A 22,268-nucleotide genomic window follows, 5' to 3' on the forward strand; every position below is an offset into this window, starting at 1 on the left:
GCACACGCCTGCGCTACGTCCGAGATGCTTGTAATGCTTTCGCTGGGCAAGGAGGCTGTATTTTGAAAGCTTTCAATTTAAAGTGTACATTTACTAATTTTTGTACCACGTACCGCTAAACTTCGTGCAGGTTATCTTTTTCAAGCAGTTTGGTGTCAGATATGGCAGCTAAAGTGAGCAAACCTTCTATATGGAAGATGTTGGCGATCGTCGTTCCAGGAGAAAGTTTTTGATCGAGTTGCAACGGCGTAGTGGTGCTGGGAACGATAACTAACCGTTTCGCTTCGAACTTGAACGGCGAAGTAACCACAGTGTTTCGTTTTGGGCGCTTGCATGGAATATTTTATGATTCAAGTTCCCATTGGAGGTGAGACTTTTTACTCAGTGGCAAAACGCAAGGAGGCCGAGCGGCGACTCGCGCGCTTGGCCTCAGAGTCACCAGGGAGCAGTGCCGATTCTTCTGTCCTCGGCTCCAACGTACCCGCAACGCCAGGACTGGAACGAGCTGGAGACGTCTCGTTGAGTCATGATGAAGAGGTTTCTAGCGAAAAACCGAAAAAATGGCCCCGAGTATGAGAAGCTTGCCGCACGGAAAGCGCCATGCTTGCGGTGCCGTTCACATGGTAATATTAGGTGCTTTCGCGTGAACGCGGTTGCCCTGCCATGTTTTTCATAGTGGAGCATTCCTTAGTCAATCAGGAGATACAAGGACACAAGAACAATGCTGGTACTCAGGGTGTGGGTTCCAAAGCGGCATATGCGCCGTTTGGATTGTATCACGTCACAACGGGACTGGGCGTATGCAGAGATTGCAGCATACATGAACGCTGCCGTTGACCAGAGATGAAACCTCAACTACCGACGAGTTATCGGAATGCAGCACCTGCTGCTGCCCTGAGCAACACGTCCTACCCCGTTGCTTGGTCAAATGTTTCGCTCGTTTGCATGAGGAATCCTATCTGGATTGCTCTTGTCATGCAGACATATTCAGCAATATCCAATAGCGGAACCCTAGTACAGCTCACCAGTTGTGCGGGAAGATCGTTCCCAGTACATACGTATGGTGCTGGAGCCTCACCAGAATCCTGAACGCACCACGCGAGACTCCATTGCCCCCTTTCCTGACCACTGAGTTTTTTCCATCGGAAGTCGTTAGTGTTTCAACGCAATGCCGAAACTGGGAACTGAACGATTCCATAGAAACTTTGCTCGACAGAGCCGGTTAACGCTGTTTAGCCCCGAGAAATTTCCGGAGTTTACTCGATTTGTTCAAGTTTCGGTGGAGAGAGTGCATGCGCGCATGGTTGCTGGTGGAATCAGACCAAAGCATGCCACTCACCTTCGTTTACCTCACCATCTGAAGGTCGGTTGTTCTGGAGTGACGAAAAATGGCGTTGTCTACGAGCCGGGCAGCATAGCGTGGAGAGGAGAAGCCACGAAGTGTGTTTCTCCTCAGGATGAAGTCGTACGCGATCCTGCACATGTCGTATTTCGTAGGTGACCGCAGTATTGAATCGCCGTACGCGCAAACATTATCGGGAAACACACTTATCCCTTCTGTACGAACACCATTTTACTCTTCGTTGGCGACACATACATAGTTCTAAGCTTTCTCTCGAACCAAGTCTCATCGAACGAGAAGAGCATCCGTCCTTAACGTAACAAGAGTTCGCGCGTCAGAATCGAATCCACTGTGTATTGTTCAAGGCGCAACGCTCTCCCACAGACGCACTCTTTTTTTCCTCGGCCATCCATGTCTCTTCTTCACCGCTCGTATTGACAGTGCGAAAACCACAAATCATGGAACTGGGTTTTTGATGTTTCTCAGAGAACGCACGAACAGGACTGGAATGACCTGGAGAGAGTCGTACAGAGAAAATTTGCTGAGTTCTATGTTGAGTGCGCGACGTTCAGACTAGGGACACAGCAAAGACTGCTTCAACTACTTGCTGAACATTAATTGGCTGACTTGGATAAGTAAACCCGTTTTTCGATAGGTAGCGGTGATTCCATGACGTCTCCCCGCGATGTTTCTCCGCCCAAACGATACACCCTTTTCGAAGAATAGTCGGAAGAAAAAACAAAAACAGAAACTGCGTGCTTGTTCAAGAGTACTGGAATTCACTGCTCACCGAACATAGCAACGAGACTTGTCATGGCGAAAGAATCTAAGGGCGTGTCAGATTAAAACAGACCACTGAACTGGGCGCTCTGTTCATCGCTTTCGATTTCCGAACTGTTTCATGTACAGCCCCGACATTTGATGCGCGGTTCGAAGAGCTTACGAATGCATATACTTTTAGAACTCTATGCTGACTTCTCGGAATGTTTACTTCGATGCTCTTCTACTGGAATTCGTGACATCAGTGTAATCAAGATGATTCGAAACGCCCCCGAACAATGGTTCGTGCACTAAGCAACGTCATTATCAAATGAATACGTACATGCCTCGACTGTTCTCCTTTGCTTACGTGTCGCCAGCTTCAATCAAGCATACTTCAAGGTTCGAAATTTTCGTTCCGAGCTAACTCCTGTACGTTGCGATTCTAGCGCCTGACTTGATGATAAGAGCGACTCAACGTCGTCCGCTGAGAACTTTTCTGGAAGCTCATACGGAAAGTTCATTCAAGTTTTGACATCAAATTCTCGATTTCGCTCGAAAGACATATCCCTCCCTCTTGATGGCCATCGACGAGCCGGCATGAGTGAGCACGATGCTACATGTCAAGCAATATGATTCCAGAAACTCCCGTTTTTCTATCTGGATGGACAATTGGTCTTGGATTTGGACTTCAGTCATCACAGAGAACCGTTTCTATCCAAGGTACACCTCGGCTTTGCACGAAGAAGCTTAGGCTAATTAAAAAGTTCCCGGCACGGTCTCCAGTCTTTGTTTTCATTCTGATACCATTTTTAGGGAGAACAAGATCGAATTCCACGAATCCTTAATGGAAAAGAAGAGCGAGCGCTTCCACGTGCAACGGACATAGTCCTCCCCGAGCCAATCGCCCAGAAGAAATCAGGAATCTTAGAGTACGGTGCTGGACGCGAGAGCGGAGGAAACATCCAATGAAGCTTTCTGTGCCTATCAAGCGAACGCACCAACTGATGAAGAAAGCATTCACGTGCCGCAGCGCTGCGCTTCGATGAAGAGAAGGTGCGGTGGACGCATGGGAAACCGCACCCCAGCCCAGCGTGACCGGTGCGAAGGACACACCGAAGATGTACACAAAGCAGATGAAAATAACCAGAGGATCCCAGCTGGCAACGATCGTATATTTATGAAACGGACCGCCAACACCGGGACGCAGTGAATTCCGGATTTTGAGGCTGCCATCAATGTATCTCGACTGCTAAAATCGTAGCTGGAGGCACAGCAGAAACCAGCGCATTAGAAACTGAAGATAACAGAGTCGAAAAGGAAGCAGTGGTAGAAAGGATGCACAAATGCTAATGCTGATGGCAGTGGGAAAAGAATCAGAGTTTCAGACGAACGCTAGACTTCGACAAGGCGATGCATTTCATTCGATCCAAACAGTTCAGTACAAAATATCAGTGAAATAGAAAATGTCCCGCGACCATGCAGGATCAATGAGCACCCACGGATAGATGCCTCCCAGGCTTTTTTGACCCGCTGTCTGCTATCGGTTTCAGCTTCTCACTGTACGCTTCGAGCGTGAGGGGATGTCCAACAAAATTTGGACCCCCAGCTCCTCGGGTCCCGTCTCCAGCACCGCATATCGTCTGATACTGATGGCGGCGTTGAAGTCTCGGTTCATAAACTCCATACGTTTTGATGCCTCTAGTTGATCTTATCAATGTGCGTATTCCCCGAGCTCGCGCTTTCAGTACCATTTGCTGCTCTGCCAACTCTCCGTGCGTGTCCAATGCCGAAGCGCTCCGTTGGCTTCTCTCCGTTACGGCCTTCTGAAGCGTACATTCCTGCTCTTTCCATAAGTTTGAACATGAACGCACTTCCTGACGCCTTTAGATGATTACTTCCCCGGAGAGAGACGGACTTGCTGAGGGACTATGACATGTATTCCCCGTGTGTCACCGTGTGCTGAACGCATTAGCGATTCGCCCAATGGAGCGATCACTGCGTACCAAGATAGAAAATACTCATAGGATGGGGTTGAACCACGGAGCTAACGGAGCAATGGAAAGCAACTGTATCCCTATAGAATTCGCAAAAGCTCGGGCGCAAGGGGAACGATGAAATGCAACGTTGTCCGATAGAATAGCGTCTCCAGACCTGCAGAGCAAAAGTCTTCAATTATTCCACAATGTGGAATGGTGTTTTCTGAGCCTTCTATTCGAGTTCGATCGTACATTTAACAGGTTAACTGCTCTGCAAATACCCGGATAAGTTGTGACGGTTTCGTCCGAAGGACGTCTCATCGACCGAAAACATAAATGGACGTCCCTGTGTTTCATACCGATCGTAATGTTCCAGGAACGCTGTCGTTGCGATTGGAAGGAAGATGCCATTGCTTGAACGATGACTCTTTTTGAGATTGTATCCCAGTGTTTTCAGGATCATAGGCGCGACTTGGTGAGAAACAGAGACGCCTGTGGCGGCTATTATCGTCGCTGTTGCTTTCCGAAAATGGTGATCAACGGATCGTTTTCTAAGATCGACTGCAAGCGACCTCTATGAATATCGATCTCTGGCACGGAGTGCATCTACATTTTTCTTATAGTTTTCGCCAACCATCTGAGTACGTCGGTATGACTGTCCTAAACGAGGAATGCAGTCCTCCTTGGACTGTTCAGAAATGAATGTAAATGCTACATGCAAATCATCTACGATCTACACTATGCATTGCATTGCGATTTCGATCTCCTAGACATCGCAGCGGAAGTGAAACAGAATTTAGTACAAAGACTACAAGAACGGAAACCTCGGGCCTCTTTGATGGTAGCGTTCACGCATCCGATAGATGCCAATATGACACATCTGGTGAAAAAGCAGCTAAACATTCGCGTCGATTCGTTTTCTGGGTCTGTTCAGGGCATGGTGCTGGCATGTGCGTGCTGGCACTCACCAGCACTCACTGAACGTTGCTTTGCAGTCGCGAAATGCGAAAGCATCCCGCTCCAACGCGAGTTCGCGGTGATGAACTTGTCTTCAGCATCGCTTCCAAAGTCCGAATGCGACCAGCAAATGCCTCTTCATGGGAAGCTTGCGGCAAATACCATCTCAGTTTGACATGGATGAATTCGTGCTCGACATTTCACGAGTGCAGCGCAAGAGGTCAATTCACTGTCCGCTTACACCTGTGCATGCGACGGCAACATAGAAACCGGAAACGAGTATTCTGCATTCACAGGAAATACCCTGCAGCATAGGCATCTGGATCCCATCCAATCGTTCAGAGCGCTTTTCCGCACGGCGCTGCTGAGGGCGCACTGATCCGTAAAACGCTTGGGATGTTTCGGTAGACATCTCGCTGCCTTTCGAGTCGAGCTTGTTGCGAGAGGAAAACCCAGCAGCCGGGGGACGTTCACGAGTTGCGTTTTTGCCATGAGCGCTGCGCGATCGTCTTCGACGAGCGTGGTGAGTCCGGCAGCGCCGGCGGACCCCTGTGCTAGGCTCAGGGAGGAGGCGCTGCGCTGCGTCGGGGAAGCCAAGCGCCAGCCTGGGGCACACGATACCTGCCGCGAAAAGAAAGAGTGCTATCGACGCTGTCGTGACCTTTGGCTGGCCGAAATACGCAAGGCACGACGTGAAGAGCGACTTCCGAACCCGGCGGTGACGGGCCAAACGCCGGACACCAGCTAAACCTCGCTCTGGGTGGTAATCGTCCGCAACCTGTGCGGCCGACTGGGATGATTTCCACGTTGAAAGCACATTTGGACTTTGTTCGCTTTGGGGGAGTCTTCGCAGATCAGAGCTGTTGTCGTCGAGGCTACCCGCGGCCGCCAGCTCGCTGGTCGGCACTCGAGTCTGGGGCAGCCTGGTGCAGGCGACGTGCTGCGTTCGCTACAGACAGCGCGTTCTGCGGTGTCAGGACCTTTGTTATTCCAAGACCTCTTCTGGAGCGCAAGGCACCACAAGCGGTAACGAGCATCCAGTAGCAAGCAAGCAAGCTAGCATAGACGCGCCCCCGATAAAGTGCACATGTGCAAATATGCCTGCAGCGCTGCCGTCGACAACGGACTTGTCTATGTGCAGCCAGTGCATGACACCGATATGCGTCCGTTCACGCTTCGTCTGCATCGGGCCAGCAACTGGTCTGATGATATTCTCCAGGCAGCGATTGAGATGAACCTGTCGTGGGGCTGTCTGTTTATGGAAGCGCGCCATGTAGGTGTACCTGGCCAAGAGTTGGTCATGGAAACAAGGACGCCTCTCCATTCCGTCGTTTTGCGTCTCGTGTAGTACTCGAATCCGATATCCACCGGTGCATCCAAGGCGCTACGTTCAATGCCGTGGAGCGTGACCTGGAGACACTGCCGGGTTTCCGCTTCGTGCGTGCCCTTCCTGAGACTGTTTCGCACCGCGTTTCAACATGTATTCGGGAAGGACGCGTCTTTAACGCTGCTCCTCGGTTCCATCCATCACAGTCTGGTCATGAACAGACACGTCGAACGTGCGCAGCAGAAACGGGAACCCCAAAAACATCTCGTTGCGAGGCCGTCTCCGCTGGCTCACAGGCCGTATGATCGCGCATTGCACTACGACCAAGTCAAGCTAAAAGCATGTCGTTTACCACTCGAGGTCTGTGCGACCGCGCTCTCCAACACACTAGGTATTTTACACAACATCACTTCCACCAGGGCTTCTCACCAGTTCGAAAGTCGGTCTCCTTCCAGGGTTTGATCTGTACGAACCCGTCATCATCCACTTTGGTATGTGCCAGAGCGAGCGGAAGCGGAGCTGGACCGCGCACCACCTTCCCTGTACGATCGTACTGCGAACCATGGCAAGGGCAAATGAACTTGTTCTGTGCTGCGTTCCAAGGCACCACGCAGCCGAGGTGCGTGCAAACAGCATTCAGTGCGTAGGTTTCGAGCTCGCCGGCGTCGTTCACAACAAGATACGTGGGCTCCCCGTTCAGGCCTTGCACAAGATCACGAGAGCCGGGGGGATGCGTCTTCAGATACTCCTCCTTCTTGATAGGCGTCCCGAGGGCGTCCTTGGCAATCGCGCCGCCTGAACTCTTGTTCTTCGACGGCGGCATGAAGTAGCTTGCGTATGTGCTCAGCATGATGCTTGCTGGGAGTCCAACTGAACCCAAGAGAATGAGGTTCAGCAGCGTGCGCTTCCCCATATCTGGTATGTAGTCGTCATCGGAGCCCGAGGAGCCGCCACCGTCGCCACCGCTTCCGCTCCCTCCACGCGCGTTATCAACTGTACTCGGCAGCGCATACGTCATGCGCAGTGCCACACGCTTCCTGCCCAGCGTTGTATGCTGACGTTCGACCGTACCAGGATAACACCGAGGCACCGTTCTAAACGTAAGGCTATTTGTTGTAAGCACGAACATTATCCAGCGTTATACACAACAATGAAACTGCGAGTTGCAATCAAGTAAGAACGCAAACGTTCATGCAACACGAACGGAAAAATCGTTTCGTGATCATCGACGATGGGCGGCAGCGTGCTCGCGATGCAGGGCTTCGAAGGATCGCGGCGTTCGGTGCAGCGGAATCGGGATGCCAGAGACGCCAGCACACTTAACCTTTCTGTGCCTGTGCTGGAAAAAAAGAACGCAGCTATCTCTTTGAGAGACATCAACATCTGGGAATCACTGTGGTAAATGAAGGCCAGCCACTTACTTTGAGTGTAGTGCTAGCAACTGATGGTCCCGTAACTGAGCTCCAGCACTCACCAGTTGTCAGCGAACTCATACTCTACCCCCTAGGTGGAAGGTCCAGCGAACCAGATGCGCACACGGGACCAGTGTTACGCGTACCTAATCACTGGTGGGTGCCAAGCACAGACCCGAGTCGCCAACCGACGGCAACGCTTTCCATGTACGATCACGCAGGAGAGAGGCGGCTCCCAGGATTCATCGTAACAGCCAAGTTTCTCCAATGTGTTGTGAAGCGAAAGCAAGTTTTGCATCCGCAGGCTGTCCGAGCACAAACTGACAACGAGACCCAGTTCTACGTCAGGTGAAGCATGCCTCGAGCAGACGCCGTCTGCGGTACGGCAACGCCGTTCTGTTTCTGTGCTACGACAGCACCGGCGCTACAAGCGCTATTGAGGCGGATGTTCACGGGCAGGCACTCGGCGCCCGATAGCACGTCTGAAACACCATTACATCCGAGAAGAAGTATGGGTTATGAAACTTGGACGTAAGGCGTGGAATGACGAAAGTTCCACCGCGCGCAGGCATCAAGCGCACAGAGTCGCGGCACGCTCGCCTGTGTGAGAAGTTTTCACATGGAACAAAATCCGCTGCATTTGCTGTTGCCGCTGATTTTTCTCCAATGACAAAACGTTTACATTGTACTTGGATTCCAGATAGCGAGATGGATGGGTATAGCTGATCGAAAAAGTGTCCATCATGATGCACTCTACCTCCATGCTCCGTTCCTTATACTTCCTTTCGGATGTACAGATCGTTTTGTGCGTTCTGTAGTGCGACCGAGTGCCTGCTTTGGGCACCCGCCTTAGCGCCTATACCACTGGGACGGATGCATCATGGAGATAGAACAGCGTTGCCATACCACTGAGGGCGACGGATCGAGGAACGCTTTACCTGATACAGCGTTGGAGTCCAGAATAATTCTGGGAGCCTGTAGGCTAAACAGACAGAACTTTTGGCTGCGAAAGCACGAACCGATATACTAGGAGTCTACTGCGATCTGGGCGACGACCAAACACAGCATCCCGCATCTAGTCCCAGAATGAACCGCGTTGCGGACGAGCTGCTCAGGTCTCGCCACAGCGCCCGCTACTGGGGGGAGCACGAAGCACGAGTCCGGGAGACTCGTCCGGCTCGCGGGACTTTTCGCCTAGAGGGAGGATTCTTCAGAATATGGAAACCTTTTCCGCCTTTTCAAAGTTTATCGTAGAAGGGGAAAGAAATTGCCGTATCGTTGCTCGCTAGTCGTGAGTCTCTTTTCTTTGTTCAACATAGCGCAGTCGATTTGCGCACCAGGGAGATCTGTCAGTTTCGAGTCACGACGCGTATGCTGCCGTTGAAGGGAAACGCGATCCTGATCAATAGCGTGCTGCTCTAATGTGCAAGTTGTACTTGCGTTAAAGACGTGGCAAAGTACAGTTCTTCAGTTCATTTGTGTTTCAAACCTCAAACAAGTGTATTCAACTGTTTTTTCGCAGTATATAACTGAAGCGTTCAAAGTCCGTTACAAAAAATAAAGAAGGAAAGTCATGGAAAACCAAGTCGACGATCCTGGAGGCCCAGTGTGGCTGGCCGCCAGAAAAAAAACAAAAAAATAGTGCCGAGTCCAGAAGAAAGCGAAGTGAAAAAGAAGCATTAGGGGAGGCTCTACGTCGAAGGCAGCAAGAAAGACGTCTGTACAACGAGATGGCGGTGAAAGCCTGTCTTCGTAAACATACCAAGGATCCGTACAAGGAAAAGTTGCGAGGCGCTATCAGAAACCGTGTCGAGTTCTAATCCATGAGTATTATAAAGGCGTCATCAGTACGAATGCATTTGGTGTCGGAGATGTACGGAGACGTGACGCACATGGAAACAGTCGAGGTTCCGGATGCGTTTTCCGACAAGACTTCTATTCGTCACCTGATGCTTGGTACAGGGGAATCGTCGACGAAAAAAGAGCTAGTCCATGCCTTCCACGAAAACTTTGCAGATTTCCGCTTCGAGGGTACTCGATACAAGGGTGACGGAAGTATTTACACATACGGGGCGATGAAGTACATCACGAACCTGAGGAACCATTTGACTATGAACCCGGAGCGTTTCATGATACGCACCGTCTTTGCGCTGTACCCGGGACTGTCTCGCAAAGGAGTATGGGCGATTATCAATGGGATCACGAACGATCGCAAGCATGAAGATGACAAGGAGGCGGATCTCGCGACGAAGAAAGTGCAGGATAACGACTCTGTCGTTCACGCGGACCCTGGGAATACGAATATCATAACCATCGCAGCACCCAAGCGTGGGGAAGATGGTACTGACGGTACCTTGCGTCAGAAAGATATGTGTCTTTTGAGGTTCTCGAGAGCAAGATACTATCGAGAATCCGTTATAATGAATGCGAGAAAGAAAATCGACACATGGAATGCAGGAATGAAGGATCACCTGGAAGCTTTGAGGGAGGTGACGAGCCACGGGGCGGACTTTACAGCTTCTCGGAAATTCATGGAAGTTCGTGTTGCTCATTGGGATGCGCTGTAGAAAGAATATACAAAGCCCCGGCGGGCTCGTTTGCGTATGAATTTGTATTGTGGGAGGCAGCGTGCATTCGCAATCTTTTTCAATGAGTTGCGTGCCCTGAAGGAGGACGAGCGTCAAAGTCTCGTAGTAGCATACGGAGCAGGGCGCTGGAAGACCCAAAAAGGATGTACACCAGCTCCAACGACAAGAACGTACAAGGAGTGCGCACGGCGTTTTGTTACGGTGCCTGGAGATGAGTTCCGAACATCGTATGTGCATCATGAACTGTGATGTACGCTTCAGAGAGTGGAGATGGAAAAGTGCCAGAGGAGCCCTGAGGATATAAAAAAGTACGGAGCGCTGACAGATGAGCAAATGGAAAGGAGGGCGAAAGTTCGAGGATTGCTTGCATTAGTAAGTACAACCAGTGATGGCAAGAAACGTATGGAATTCGTGAATCGTGACTTTAATGCCGCCGTCAATATAAGGAGATATGCGGTGCTGGAGAATAGACCTCCAAAGAAGACACAACAGGACTTAATTGGATAATCACTCAAGGTGGAATTATATGAGACAATATTGGAAGCGGTAGTAGGTGGCCGGTCCAAAAAACTAAGAGGCGTCTGCACGTCAGCTGAAGATGTCTAGTCTAGGGCGGGTCACTCGCCGCTATTGTACACGGCCGCTGGTGGCAACGTTTTTCGTTTGAAAGGCGTTTGCTGTCTGTCGATCGAAGCCACCATAGGCTCACACCTAACTAGAAGCCCCGGTTTGAAACTGCATAGGCAGCGTATAGAGATCCAAATCGTCGACAAGCCACTTCTTCTCAATGCTCGCGAGCGAGCAGTTGCAAGTATTTGGAGGACACACTCGCTCGAACTAACGCACCTGTCACTGCGAGCGGTTCCACATCATGGTTGTTGTAGCGCACTTACTCTACGTGACGGTTTCCGTGCACGCAACTTTAGACGAGATTCTTAGCGGTTGGGGTCGGAACTTAAAATGCGTCCTAGATCGGAGGCGCCCTGGCCTCGCAGGGCCTAGAGACACCCGGCCTCGACCAAGGTCAGGCGGGCACGTTCTTGACGCATTATTCGCACGCAAGCTTCCTTTTCCACCCAAGGACTCGTTTGATGGGTGGTGCACGGCGCCACTTCAGACGATGGCTTCGCTACCTTCTCCGTGGCCCATCGTGGCGATAAAGAAGCGTCGGCGAATCGTCTTTGCAGGGTTCTCGGTGACGCGGGCAGTTTTCAAAAGGATAACTGAGTCGTTTCAGCAGCGCTGGCTGGCGAAAACCGGAGAAGATGTCGACTTCGGTCTGAGTTTTGCGGGATCTGGTATTCAGTCACGGGCCATTCGGGACGGTCTTCCAGCGCATGTATGCTGCTTGGCGCTCGTGGATGATATCGAAAAGCTCGCACGCGGGGGCTTCATTGACCAGGCGTGGCGGATGCGAACCCCCTACAACGGTATTGTTGCCCGCTCGCTGACGGTGGCTGGATACCGTCCTCAGTTGGACGCATCTCCGTCGACGGATAAGATATGCGAGTGCTTCTACGATATTTTGGCGAAGAATCTTGCAGTCATTACAGCGAATCCGAAATCAGCGGGAGCTGCACGGTGGAATTTTTTAGGGTTGTGGTCCGCGGCGCGCTCCGGAACTATGCGCTTCGAACCGACATTTATTCAGAATGCGCTGCAAGCGAGGGACTCGACAAAGAACGCGATCCTCCATCGAATGCTCGAGACGGAGAATGACTGGATTGCTTTGGCCTTTCTCAGAGAGGTGTATCTCCGGGCTCCGGTGCTCCCGCGGGACGGACGCGATGCCACCGATGTCTTTCTGCGCCAGGAGCTGGGTGACGTGCTAATAACGTACGAGAATGAGGCCATTTTGGCTCAGATGCGGGGTCTTCCCCTCGCGTACAGCATACCATCAGCGGAAGCCAACTGTCTCATTGAGTTCCCCATCAGCGTAGTGGACCGGAACGCAGACCGCGAGAAAGTTCGGGATGTCGCTGATGCTTTTGTGGAATATTGTTTCAGCGACGAAGCACAACAGATTTTTGCTGACTACGGATTTCGCCCGGTTTCTGAGCGAGTGTTTCAACAAGTTCGGGAAAGATTTCCATCCCCCAGTATTTTAGAGACTGTAGATGAACACTATGGTGGATGGAGTGCCGTCATGCAGAAATTTTTCGTCACCGGGGCAGTCTTCGATATTCTTTTAGAGCAGGTATCACTTGAGCTCTTGCGTAGAAGGAGAAGTCAGAGGCGATGGATCTTCGGTGGCAGGCGCGGCCGAGGTGCACAGCAGGGCAACATTCCACACCACAAGCACGCGAACCTGGTCATGGACTCTGACGAATCCGAGCAAAGCACCAACTATGCATCAATGCAAATCCCGAGAACGAATCTCGTCGTCGTCGAATACGAGCAGCAGCAGCAGCAGCAGCGTCTATGTCGAGACGGGATATCTGACGAGCGTTGCATACGCGCGGCTTCTTGGCTGCAGTAAGCCGACGACGACGAACAGATACTGATTGCACGTATCCAACGAATAGGTCGCAGACGGTCCAACTGCTCGCTACGCAACCAGCTTCAATGTTTGCGTGTTGCGCTGCTTTTGGCGAGAAGCGCGTTGATAGCGCCGTAAAACTGTTTGGAAGCATTCAAGTTGAGATCACGCGGAACGCAGACTCGTTGGCGAATATGCTCGAGAGCGCCCCTTGCAACAGGATCCGACACAGGAGGTGTGCCTTCAACGGTTCCGTGAATCAGCACCTGTGCAACACTGCAAAGCGCTACCTCAATGCTATCCGCATCCGGCGCGTTGTCTCGGCAATGCTTCCGCATATCGTTGACGATGCGAGAGAAATTACGAATGATCGCAGCTGCTGCCTCGAGTCGAGATTCACGGACAGTCGCGGGGCAGGTGCTCTCTGAGCTGTACTCGACCCAGGGTGTGCGTTCAGCTTCGTGCAGCACTTGCTCTTGGACGCGAGTAGCCTCTGCAGACTCGGAGCGCGCGGTGGTGCATCGTCCTATTTGCGGAGGTAGGTTCAGAACCGTTGAATACGCGTTTGCTTTCAAGTACGAGGGCCGCTCCTCGATTGCCTGAAACCATGCCTCTAATCGCGGCCAGCGAGCATTTCCTCGGATCTCTATTCCCTTCCAAAACGGTATGCTGTACTCGATACGCTCCAGAAAAGGAGCAATCGCACAGTCAACGAGGCCGGGTCCATGCTCGTTCCCCTCAGCGAGCACAGAGAGAAAAGGGAACCGCGGTGATTCACGAAGCGCGTACTCCACAGCATCCATTGTTTGCAAAAACTGCTCACGGAGGCGATCTGACAGGAACGTGGACCCTGTCAGATAACGAAGCCAGTCGGAGAAGAGCCGGCGCTCCAGCCTCAAAAGCTCCGTTTTGCGACGTGTTTCGGCTGGGGAGCGGGCGTAGGCGGCTGGATATTGGCTGAACATTGGATGCTCTTCAAAAAATTCCATAATATCCATCGACTCGGTGAGCAGGGCACCGGACGGCTGAAGTTTCACCGCTGGCAAGAGTCCGCTTGGGACCATGTCTAGGTACCATCGCGGTTTGGGGTTCTCCTCCGTCTCGTAACAGCGCATTGGTATATGGACAGTACGATAGGGAATCTTTCGTTCTTCCAAATAAAACTGGACTCGCTGGCAGTACGGACACCATAGCGCGGGGTCCCGGTACAGAACGACGGGAACCTCGTCATCACCGAGCCCCGAGTCGAAGACCCGACAGACTTCCTCGAAAGAGAAGTGAACGAGTCGCTTCGCTTGCCTTCGGTCAGGTTGCAGGATCCCTTGTGGAACCTTTTGGGCAAGTTTCAAAAGACGCTCAGCCAGAACGCTACGGGCCAGTGTGTCGCTCATCTTCACTGCAGCGGACCTGTTGCACTGCGCTACCTCACGTGGTGAACGACGGACTCCAAACAGTTTAGATAGAGCGCCGTTTCCGAGACCCTCACAGCTCAATGAAAACAGTACCTGCATCGAAAGCTGGTCCGTTGCTCGTCTAAAAACCCGTATTTCACCCAGTTTCCGCAGAGATACAGTGAACGTTTTAGAGATTTTGCTGTTCAAGCCACGCGCACAAAACTGGATGCTTTGCGTTGCCAAGGCACCTGATCGAGAATGAACGCTTGTCCATGCCATGTCATTTGATCCATATTTGAGTCTACGAATGCCCAAGCAGGGACATGCAATATATCGGGTACAGTTGTCTTTCCTGTAGGCTGTACAGAGAGTCAAGTGGCGACTGTCGGAAGGTGTACACTTGTCGAGTTTCGACCAACACGCTCTCTCGAGAGCAAGCGACGTGTTTCTCGAGGCGCGGGTAGAAGTTTCCCGATAAAGAGTGCGCCGGTTTGATTGCATCGGGTCTCCGACGTTCTCACAGACGTGGCCTGAAGGAGTGTGCTGCTGCTTTATCGGTCGCCCTGGATTGTTGCACAGCCGCGACTCTGAAACACAACCCCTGGACAAGCGATCGCCAATGAGACGTGAGCCAAACAGGTTAAAATATTCCTCCCTTTTCGTCGACTTGCGAAGACGAGAAACTAATGGGAGCAAAGAAGCACCAAGTCCATAACTTCCTCTTTCTATATATCAGGATGATTACGAGTCCATCAGAGGCTCCAGCACGCCATCCGTACGGGGCTCTGAAGCCACGGAAACCGGGACCCCGAGACCAGTCGCTACTGTGGTCATGCCTGATGCGGGATATGTATCCATTAAGCCTCGGCCTCAGGATACTGCGCGGCAAGAATAGACACCAGTTGCTGTGCGGCCGAGAGAGCCAGAGCGAAATCCGATTGAGCTTGTACGGAGATGCTCCGGCTGGTGAAGCGCTGTATCGCTGAACACTGAGCCCGAATTGCTTGCTCATGTTTCCGCAACGAGTTCACCGGGATCTTGCATAGACACTGCAGCACACGCGTAATCGTCGCCCAGGTGATGCCGCGGACCAGTTGAAGTGGCTCATGCTCGCGGGCAGTTCCCGGGGATTCTCTCCGACGGGCGTTTGTGCGAAGCGGCTGAGGAAGCAAGCGCGACATCGTAGCCCAGATCTTATCAGTGCGACTGCTTGCGAACCACGGCACGAGAATGAACGCGAGCTCGATCACATCACATGCAGCTATGCGCACATCCGCACGAGTTTGGAGCATGCAGCGCGGCACGTGATCGAGAACCCTGGCTACCATGGGCAGGAGCAACCTCTGGTTCGACGCGAGGCTCTCTAACAAGCCGTGCAGGAGCTGCAAGGCGGCGCGGCGGAGCTCTGGGCTCTGCCTCTCAGTGGCAGCGAGTGCAGCGCTCCCGACACTTTCGACGACCTGTGCGAGACGGAGCAACGAGGGATCCTCTTCGACGTCATCTGCATCGGCGCGGTGCTCGCTGTCGCTCCGCAAGCATGGGTGTCGACCGAGCACTGCGCAAACCGTGTCCAGCAGTTCCAGGTTACGCAATGCACGCTCCTCAGACAGAAACGCGATGCCGCGACCGATATCCACCAGCTCATCCGAGACAAGTACGAGAGACTCTGGCCCCGCGATCGAAAAGAAAAACCGTCTCGCCGATTCAGTTGATACAACTCGAATGAGGAAACTCAACTGCGCCCGAACCAGAGACTCGACGCTGGCGAAGCCGGCGGCAGTTGCAAGAACCTGCAACGTTTGTGATGCCGCCGTCGCCAGGGCATTCGTGTCAGCAGCACTGCCGGAACCAGGTTCGAGTTCAGAATCTGCGGCAAGCGACGCATTCCGAGGGATCTTATCTTCTACAGGGGCAGTCATTTGGCTAGCTGAGGTTGCAACGGGCAAACTGACTGAGGCTACAAAAGCCATATACTTGTGCAAACAGCGACGCCGGAAATCCACAACGTCTCGCGCTGCCCAAGCAGCATATACCCGTATGCCCCGAAGGATCTGGATGAGAGTCGCGGGATCGTGTCGAGATTCCTCGCCGATTTCCAGATAGACAGAGAGAAGGTCGTCGCCATTCGATCGATTGGACACAGCCTGGCTTGCGTCCGGATGCTCTCGGGAAAGCGACCCCTGTAATAGGTTGTTAGCGAACGACAGCAGACTTTGTAAATGCTGGGCTTGGGCATCGCTTTTCCGACTATCAAGACGGCCGAGCATAGGGTCCAGAAGCGGGTCCATGGCTCCCGCATAGCCCAGCAACTGAACCAGATCACAGCGTTCCCCAGGGAAGAGGCGAGCGTTTGGCGGAGCGCCCTCGCTAGCGGCTTCCAGGATCCAAACCCCTGGGCTAGCAGGGCCCGCACGTGCATCACTGTCATGAATAGCTAGCAGAAGATCGAGGATATTCCTGCGCTCGTAGAGATACTGAACAAGGCGCGGCAGCGCAGACGCTCTTTGACACTGTCCCAGGTACACGAGAAGGCCAGCAGCGCACCTCATTCGCCTGCGATGCCAAGGACGCTCCGGGTCGTCGGAGAATTCCCCCAAATCCTCGCCGATCCCGTCTAGCGCTCTTTCCGCTAATACGCTATCATAGAGCGCTTCGATAAATCGCAGTGCACGGGCAGCGAGCACAGCAACCTGGTGATGTTCGCTCGTGAGATATAGCGCCAGGTTTGCAAACAGCATTGGCACGTCATCTGCAAACGCATCCTGCATCCGAATGGATTCGAGCACTACAGTGCAAAGATACACACCAGCCGCCTGCACCAACGCCGACGGATGATGGTGCAGGGAGAACGCATTGCAGTTTTCGACGAGAATCCGATTGAGAAGCGCTTGCAATTTTGGAGCTACAGCGTGAATCCAGTGCTTTGTGTCCGCTTTGGAAGGCACCGGGGAAGCGTGCTCGGGAGAGACGATGCCCACTGCGGACTTGGTTTGTTGCCAGTTGCATCCGCTGGTGACTGACGCTGGCGCCGTCATCGATCCAGTTACCTCTGTTCCTAGAGAAGGTTCCAGTGCACGTGCGAACAGGGTCCCAAAGCATGTAGCAGCCTCTGCAATAACCAGCGCTCTTGTTTGGGCATCGCCTGCAATGACCGAGCACAAACCCGAACTGATACCAGGTAAGCATTGGCGCAACTCGTCTTGAGGCAAGAATGCAATAAATCTGTGCAAGAGGCGAATGGCGCTGCTTCGCTGCTGCCATTGTGCTCTGGAACGAGACAGCTCCAAAAGGAACAAGAGAATACAAGAGATGGCACCGCGGCCTGCACGCTTCAAAGCCTCGGATAGAACTGCACACGGAAAACAATGTCTGCAGCCGGCCGTGAGCCTGCGCTGCGCACGAGGACCACCCTTGAGGCACGTCGCTTCCTTGAAAGCAGCATTCGCCTCCGCCGCTTCTCGTATAACTGGGCAGGCATTCTGCTTCGGCTCTAGTTTGCGTTGATTGTCGTGAGCAACGGCCCAGAGGCGGTCTACATGGCTGCTCTGTCCATTGGAATCAGAGGCATGTTGCATCGAGTCATTGTTGGGAGGAGATGGATTCCGCGTTCGAACTACAGTATCCGGTATGAGCACGCCTCCCGCATTATCATGCTGCTCTGGCAGGTCCAGCTGCGCCAGACGCTTTGGTTCACCGGAAGCATCCCCTACATGAGAGTGAATCTGGCTTGCAAGCGGGCTGCTCAAATCGTCATCGAGCGCAAAGTTTTCATGATCGAGCCTGCCTGTTTCGAGCGTCACCTTCCTGGATGATAAGCTCTTCAGATTCTCATTGAATGTCGAGCTTCCATTGCCGAACATGCCTGACTCGAGCGACAGTTCCTGGGTTGACGGCTCGCGAGCCACGGGCGCTTCGATCCCGCGCGTTTGGTCAGTCCGAGCGCGAGCCCAGCTGGCTACACAACGGAGTGCAACCTGCGCGGGCTCTGTGAAAACTTGCGAACAAGTGCCCGTTGTGTGCTTCCATACCTGAGGCGAAGACCCGGAAACCATATTAAGAGGAAGACTCTCGAAACGTCGCCAAAGTGCTGCCTCCAGCTGTGGAACGGAAGCGTCAACAACTTGCTCATCCAGAGGCGCGCTCTGAACCGAAAACGCTGTGCTCAAAGTTCGGATCAGCGTGTCGGCTAGGGCCGTTCTGGAGTCAACAAGTCGCTCTAGTACAACAGCAACGGAAAAGAAGAGTGCCGAGAGCACAGAAACACAGACTTCTGTGCTCCGCCCTAGGCACTGCGAATCAATTTGAACCCTCTGCAGCACCTCTGTGGTGTGCACAAGACTTTCGCGGACATCCGAAAATGAAGTTTGCGACCGAACTCGCTGTAAATGAGAAGCCAGCTCGAGAAGCGTTCGGATGAACGCTGCGTTTCCAGGTTGCTCCGTAGAAAGCAGCAGCCGTGCTTTTTGCCGACAATTTGCTGGTTTCCGAGCACGTTCGTCTTGGTTCATCTAGACCGAAGGACTCTTAGAAGACGACGCTATGATGTTCACGTTGGATACACGCCCACGCTCTCCTGTGCAAGCGTCAAACACCATACTCGCAATGCTTCGGCTCACGAGCACTCCTACGAGCACTGCTGCTGCTGCTGCTGCTGCTGCGATTGCATCCCTCGACTGTGCCGGAAGCCTGCCGCCAAACTCGTACCGGCAGTGATGGTACGCTGTCGTGCGCTTCGGGCAGGATCGACCGCTCTATGAGCGCTTTCTTGATCCTTTTTTTGAAGCAGCACGATCCAAATAAGAAAGCTGATGATGCACCGCATCGAGCGCGACAGAAAAGCGGTTACTGGAAGGACCTTGTCCTGGTAGCACAGCAAATTAGGTTGTTTCAGTCAAGGTTCGGGCTCCCGAACGATCGTCTTCCAACTGAATATGAGCTCCGAAGGCACGGATATAACGGAGGTCATACGATTCTCCGAGCACTTCGATTGCACGGTGGTAAACGGGCGTTTCTGCAGAAACTTGCGCGTTTAGACGATCCAGAGGCAAAGGCGCCGTTCGCCTCCTGGCAGGAGGCGAGTCCGCAGCGAAAAGTTTCAGATGCTCGTCGGGTCGCTCGGTCTCTGAAACCAGAGTTGGAAGGACTTGCTCGGAAGCTCGGGTTACCTGGAAAGACCCTTCCGAACTTGTCTTTGATCCGTGAATACGAGCCGCTTCTGGCCAACGTCATTTGCAGTACGCCGGGCGGCTATGCCGCTATTGCTCGCGAACTGAACTGTTGCATTGAGCAGCAAAAGCCGGTCAGCTGGGCGAGCATGCGTAGATTAAAGCCTCTGCCTCTCCAAGAGCTGAAACGGGAGCTCTTGAAATTCATCGCGGAGCGAACGGTCACGCCGGGCGTGATGCCCCCGGAGCGTATCCTGGCAAAGGCTGGACGCTTCGACTTGATTATTTCCATAGAGTACCACGGCGGCAGTCGAGCAGTGGCTGAAATATGCGAGCTTCGTGACTCTGCCAGCTGGGAATACGTGCTGGAAATGCGTGATCTGTTGCGAGAATTGCGTGCCTATTTGAACCTTGCCAATAAGGGCAACGAAATGCCGAGCATCGCTGAACTCCAGCGACAAGGCCGTGAGGATCTCGCACGACTCATTCGACGACACGGGGGTCCGCTCGTGTTTGCAGCGAGGTTCGGGCTGTATGTGCCTCCTTCTCGCAGAAGGCGAGAGGCGGATCTGAAATGGGGCCCGTTCTCCCTGGCGCTTGCCGTCCGGCTCCTGGATGCCTGTTACCAGCGGGGCAGAGCAGTCGATGGAATCCCTGAACTCCCGCCTCTATCCGAGTTGGATCTTGAGCTGCAGACCGAGATTGCCGAGTACGGAGGACCAGATACGGTTGCCCGTCGCCTCGGATTGGCGTTTGCACGTCCAGACGGAGCGTCTGGCACCTTGCGTGAGGATCACTGCTGACCCGTTGTGCGTGTGTTGCGCTTAATTCCATGTAAAATTTTGGTGTGCTTGTTCCAGATCGTAGAATGGTAGGTTTTGTTTGCATGAAGACCGTCTAGAGTCGGAGGAAACACGCCGCGAGTCCGCAATCGTCTCATTCACTGAGGCTGGAGCACCGAATCTGCATCCTCTGGGTCGGATCTCCTGAGAATACCCCAGAAAGCGGAATGGTTGCATCTTTTCGGGAAACTGGCGCGTGGAGCATCCTTCTTCTGCGTCGCATATCTTCAGAATAGCACAGAAATCTGAATGCTTGAATCATGTTCGGAAGGAGGATGCTTCCGAACTGGGCGAACGAAAGCACTGTGCAGTGCACATGAGGTCATCGCGAGCGCTGCGATGCGCATAGCTCCACTCATGCTCCGTGCTGCCTTAAACACACAGGATGGTCAGACGAAACCATCGAGAACTTGCACAGTTTATGGCGCTACCAATGGAGCTACAAGTACATGGAGTGACCAAACGAAACCGACAAGGCTTGGCACGAACTTTGCCGCTGCATCCGCTGCCTACTGATAAAGAGCGCTGCATTTGGCAGGCGCCCCGCTTCAAAAAGTCGCCTCGTTTTGCCCTGGGGCTCGTCGCTCAGAATCCGTCTTTAGAAGGTAAGTGGTTTACCCTGTGAGTTGCAGACGAAGACTCTGCCCCATCACCGCGGCACGTAAGTGGCTTGAAGCAATTCCTCACTGGGCAATACAAGAGCTCCTCTGTTCTTCCTAACACAAGTATGCATCCGGCAAGTGCACGTGCGGAGCTAGCGCCAGCGTCGTGACCGACGGGTGATACGCAACACTCCCAAAGTGTATGTATTGGTTCAGCCGCTGCCACCGTTCTGTGGCAAGTCCCTAGCTAACAGCTGCATCCAGGAACCGTACCAGTTATCGTTGCCGCCCGCAAGTTCAGCCGCGTCACACAAGAGTCCCATAAGCAGCATGCGCCACAACGCCTGATGCATCGTTCTGTTCGGAAAGATGCGTTCAACTCTTTGGCTCGCTGCTCGGCACTTGGGCAACATGCAGCGGCTGCTTCACGATGACGCCAGTGACAGGCCCAAGTACGGAGCAACCTTTTTGACTCGTTGCTCGTGGCGCTCGCGCTCGCAACCAGGCATCATGCCTGGTGACAAACCAGCGCCAACGTAGAAGCACGCGCGCGGATTAGACGCTGTAAAATAGGTTAGATTCTGAAACTTGTTGTCTCCGAACGTAGCAGAACGCTCTTCAGAACGTGAAAACATACGTAAACGTGCCTCTGCCGGTGTCGGGTGCAGCGGGCTTCAGCGTATGGACAGATACGAACGTACTGACAGAACTTAACTTGCTCGTTTGTTCGGTTTCTCTCTGTTGTGCTACTTCCAAGAGGCGTTTCGAGGAAGGTGCCCCAGTGCACCGGAAGTTTCGAAAGAGCAAGACTGGTTCATTCAAGGGCACTGAAGGGTTTTTTCTCTTTAGCTCTCTTTGGCAGAGTGCTTGCTTCCGACGAGTTCACCAGGGGGCACGAGTCAGCGCTTTTACAGCGCTGGTCCGCCTGGCTTGACTGAAGTAGGTTGAACACACTCTCGCCACTGTGCCAAGCCGAACTTTCGTTCCCCGAACCCAGGCAGTGCGGGGCAATGACTGCGACTGGTTTCGCAGAGGCAGTGAAGCCCACAAACCTTCTGAGCGCGCTCCAGGGAAACAGGGTGTCCGTGCGCCTCAAATGGGACCTGGAGTACACCGGCCTCCTCGCATCGTATGACTCGTACTTCAACCTGGAGCTGGAGCATGCGGAGGAGCTTCAGCCGGACGGCTCAAGCCTTCCGCTAGGCGACATGATCATTCGCTGTAATAACGTTCTTTATATCCGCGACCTTCGATCCACAGTGCCGGTCCCGCCTCTATCTTGATCAGCATTCTTTCGGATCCATTCCGAACGTTTGCGATGCAGCAGTTTGTCGCCGTATTCCGAGCAGTTACCGCAGGGCTGAACCCCAGGGATGCACAGATCGAGGGATACTCCCTTGCAAATCATTCAATCCACAGACG

At 53.1% G+C, this 22,268-nt stretch overlaps 6 protein-coding genes and 2 non-coding genes across 8 annotated transcripts, besides 1 other annotated feature; 5 read left to right on the forward strand and 3 right to left on the reverse strand.

Moving 5' to 3' along the window:
- The first annotated feature begins 59 nt into the window (after positions 1-59).
- Positions 60-1,962, forward strand: CYME_CMQ163T. The gene has a single exon (XR_002461555.1). It is a non-coding gene; the product is annotated as a hypothetical transcript (transcript).
- Positions 1,963-5,402: 3,440 nt separating this feature from the next.
- On the forward strand, positions 5,403-6,708 carry CYME_CMQ164T. Its single transcript, XR_002461556.1, has one exon. It is a non-coding gene; the product is annotated as a hypothetical transcript (transcript).
- Positions 6,709-6,770: 62 nt separating this feature from the next.
- On the reverse strand, positions 6,771-7,493 carry CYME_CMQ165C (cytochrome b6/f complex iron-sulfur subunit precursor; the record flags this gene model as incomplete). The annotated part of the gene is made up of 1 exon (XM_005538045.1): positions 6,771-7,493. The coding sequence occupies one exon, from the start codon at positions 7,491-7,493 to the stop codon at positions 6,771-6,773; it is 723 nt and encodes a 240-aa protein (XP_005538102.1).
- A 201-nt stretch (positions 7,494-7,694) lies between these two features.
- Positions 7,695-11,045: a sequence feature (repetitive element).
- Positions 11,046-11,235: 190 nt separating this feature from the next.
- CYME_CMQ167C (sulfate binding protein of chloroplast sulfate ABC transporter) lies at positions 11,236-12,843 on the forward strand (the record flags this gene model as incomplete). The annotated part of the gene is made up of 1 exon (XM_005538046.1): positions 11,236-12,843. The coding sequence occupies one exon, from the start codon at positions 11,236-11,238 to the stop codon at positions 12,841-12,843; it is 1,608 nt and encodes a 535-aa protein (XP_005538103.1).
- An 83-nt stretch (positions 12,844-12,926) lies between these two features.
- On the reverse strand, positions 12,927-14,354 carry CYME_CMQ168C (similar to glutathione-S-transferase; the record flags this gene model as incomplete). Its single annotated transcript, XM_005538047.1, has 1 exon — positions 12,927-14,354. One exon carries the CDS (start codon positions 14,352-14,354, stop codon positions 12,927-12,929), a length of 1,428 nt encoding a protein of 475 aa, XP_005538104.1.
- Positions 14,355-15,094: 740 nt separating this feature from the next.
- On the reverse strand, positions 15,095-18,745 carry CYME_CMQ169C (hypothetical protein; the record flags this gene model as incomplete). The annotated part of the gene is made up of 1 exon (XM_005538048.1): positions 15,095-18,745. The coding sequence occupies one exon, from the start codon at positions 18,743-18,745 to the stop codon at positions 15,095-15,097; it is 3,651 nt and encodes a 1,216-aa protein (XP_005538105.1).
- A 245-nt stretch (positions 18,746-18,990) lies between these two features.
- Positions 18,991-20,205, forward strand: CYME_CMQ170C (hypothetical protein; the record flags this gene model as incomplete). The annotated part of the gene is made up of 1 exon (XM_005538049.1): positions 18,991-20,205. One exon carries the CDS (start codon positions 18,991-18,993, stop codon positions 20,203-20,205), a length of 1,215 nt encoding a protein of 404 aa, XP_005538106.1.
- A 1,651-nt stretch (positions 20,206-21,856) lies between these two features.
- CYME_CMQ171C (Sm protein F) lies at positions 21,857-22,129 on the forward strand (the record flags this gene model as incomplete). Its single annotated transcript, XM_005538050.1, has 1 exon — positions 21,857-22,129. One exon carries the CDS (start codon positions 21,857-21,859, stop codon positions 22,127-22,129), a length of 273 nt encoding a protein of 90 aa, XP_005538107.1.
- Positions 22,130-22,268: the final 139 nt, after the last annotated feature.

The sequence above is a fragment of the Cyanidioschyzon merolae genome, chromosome 17 (assembly GCF_000091205.1).
Source record: "Cyanidioschyzon merolae strain 10D DNA, chromosome 17, complete genome".
NCBI lineage: Eukaryota > Rhodophyta > Bangiophyceae > Cyanidiales > Cyanidiaceae > Cyanidioschyzon > Cyanidioschyzon merolae.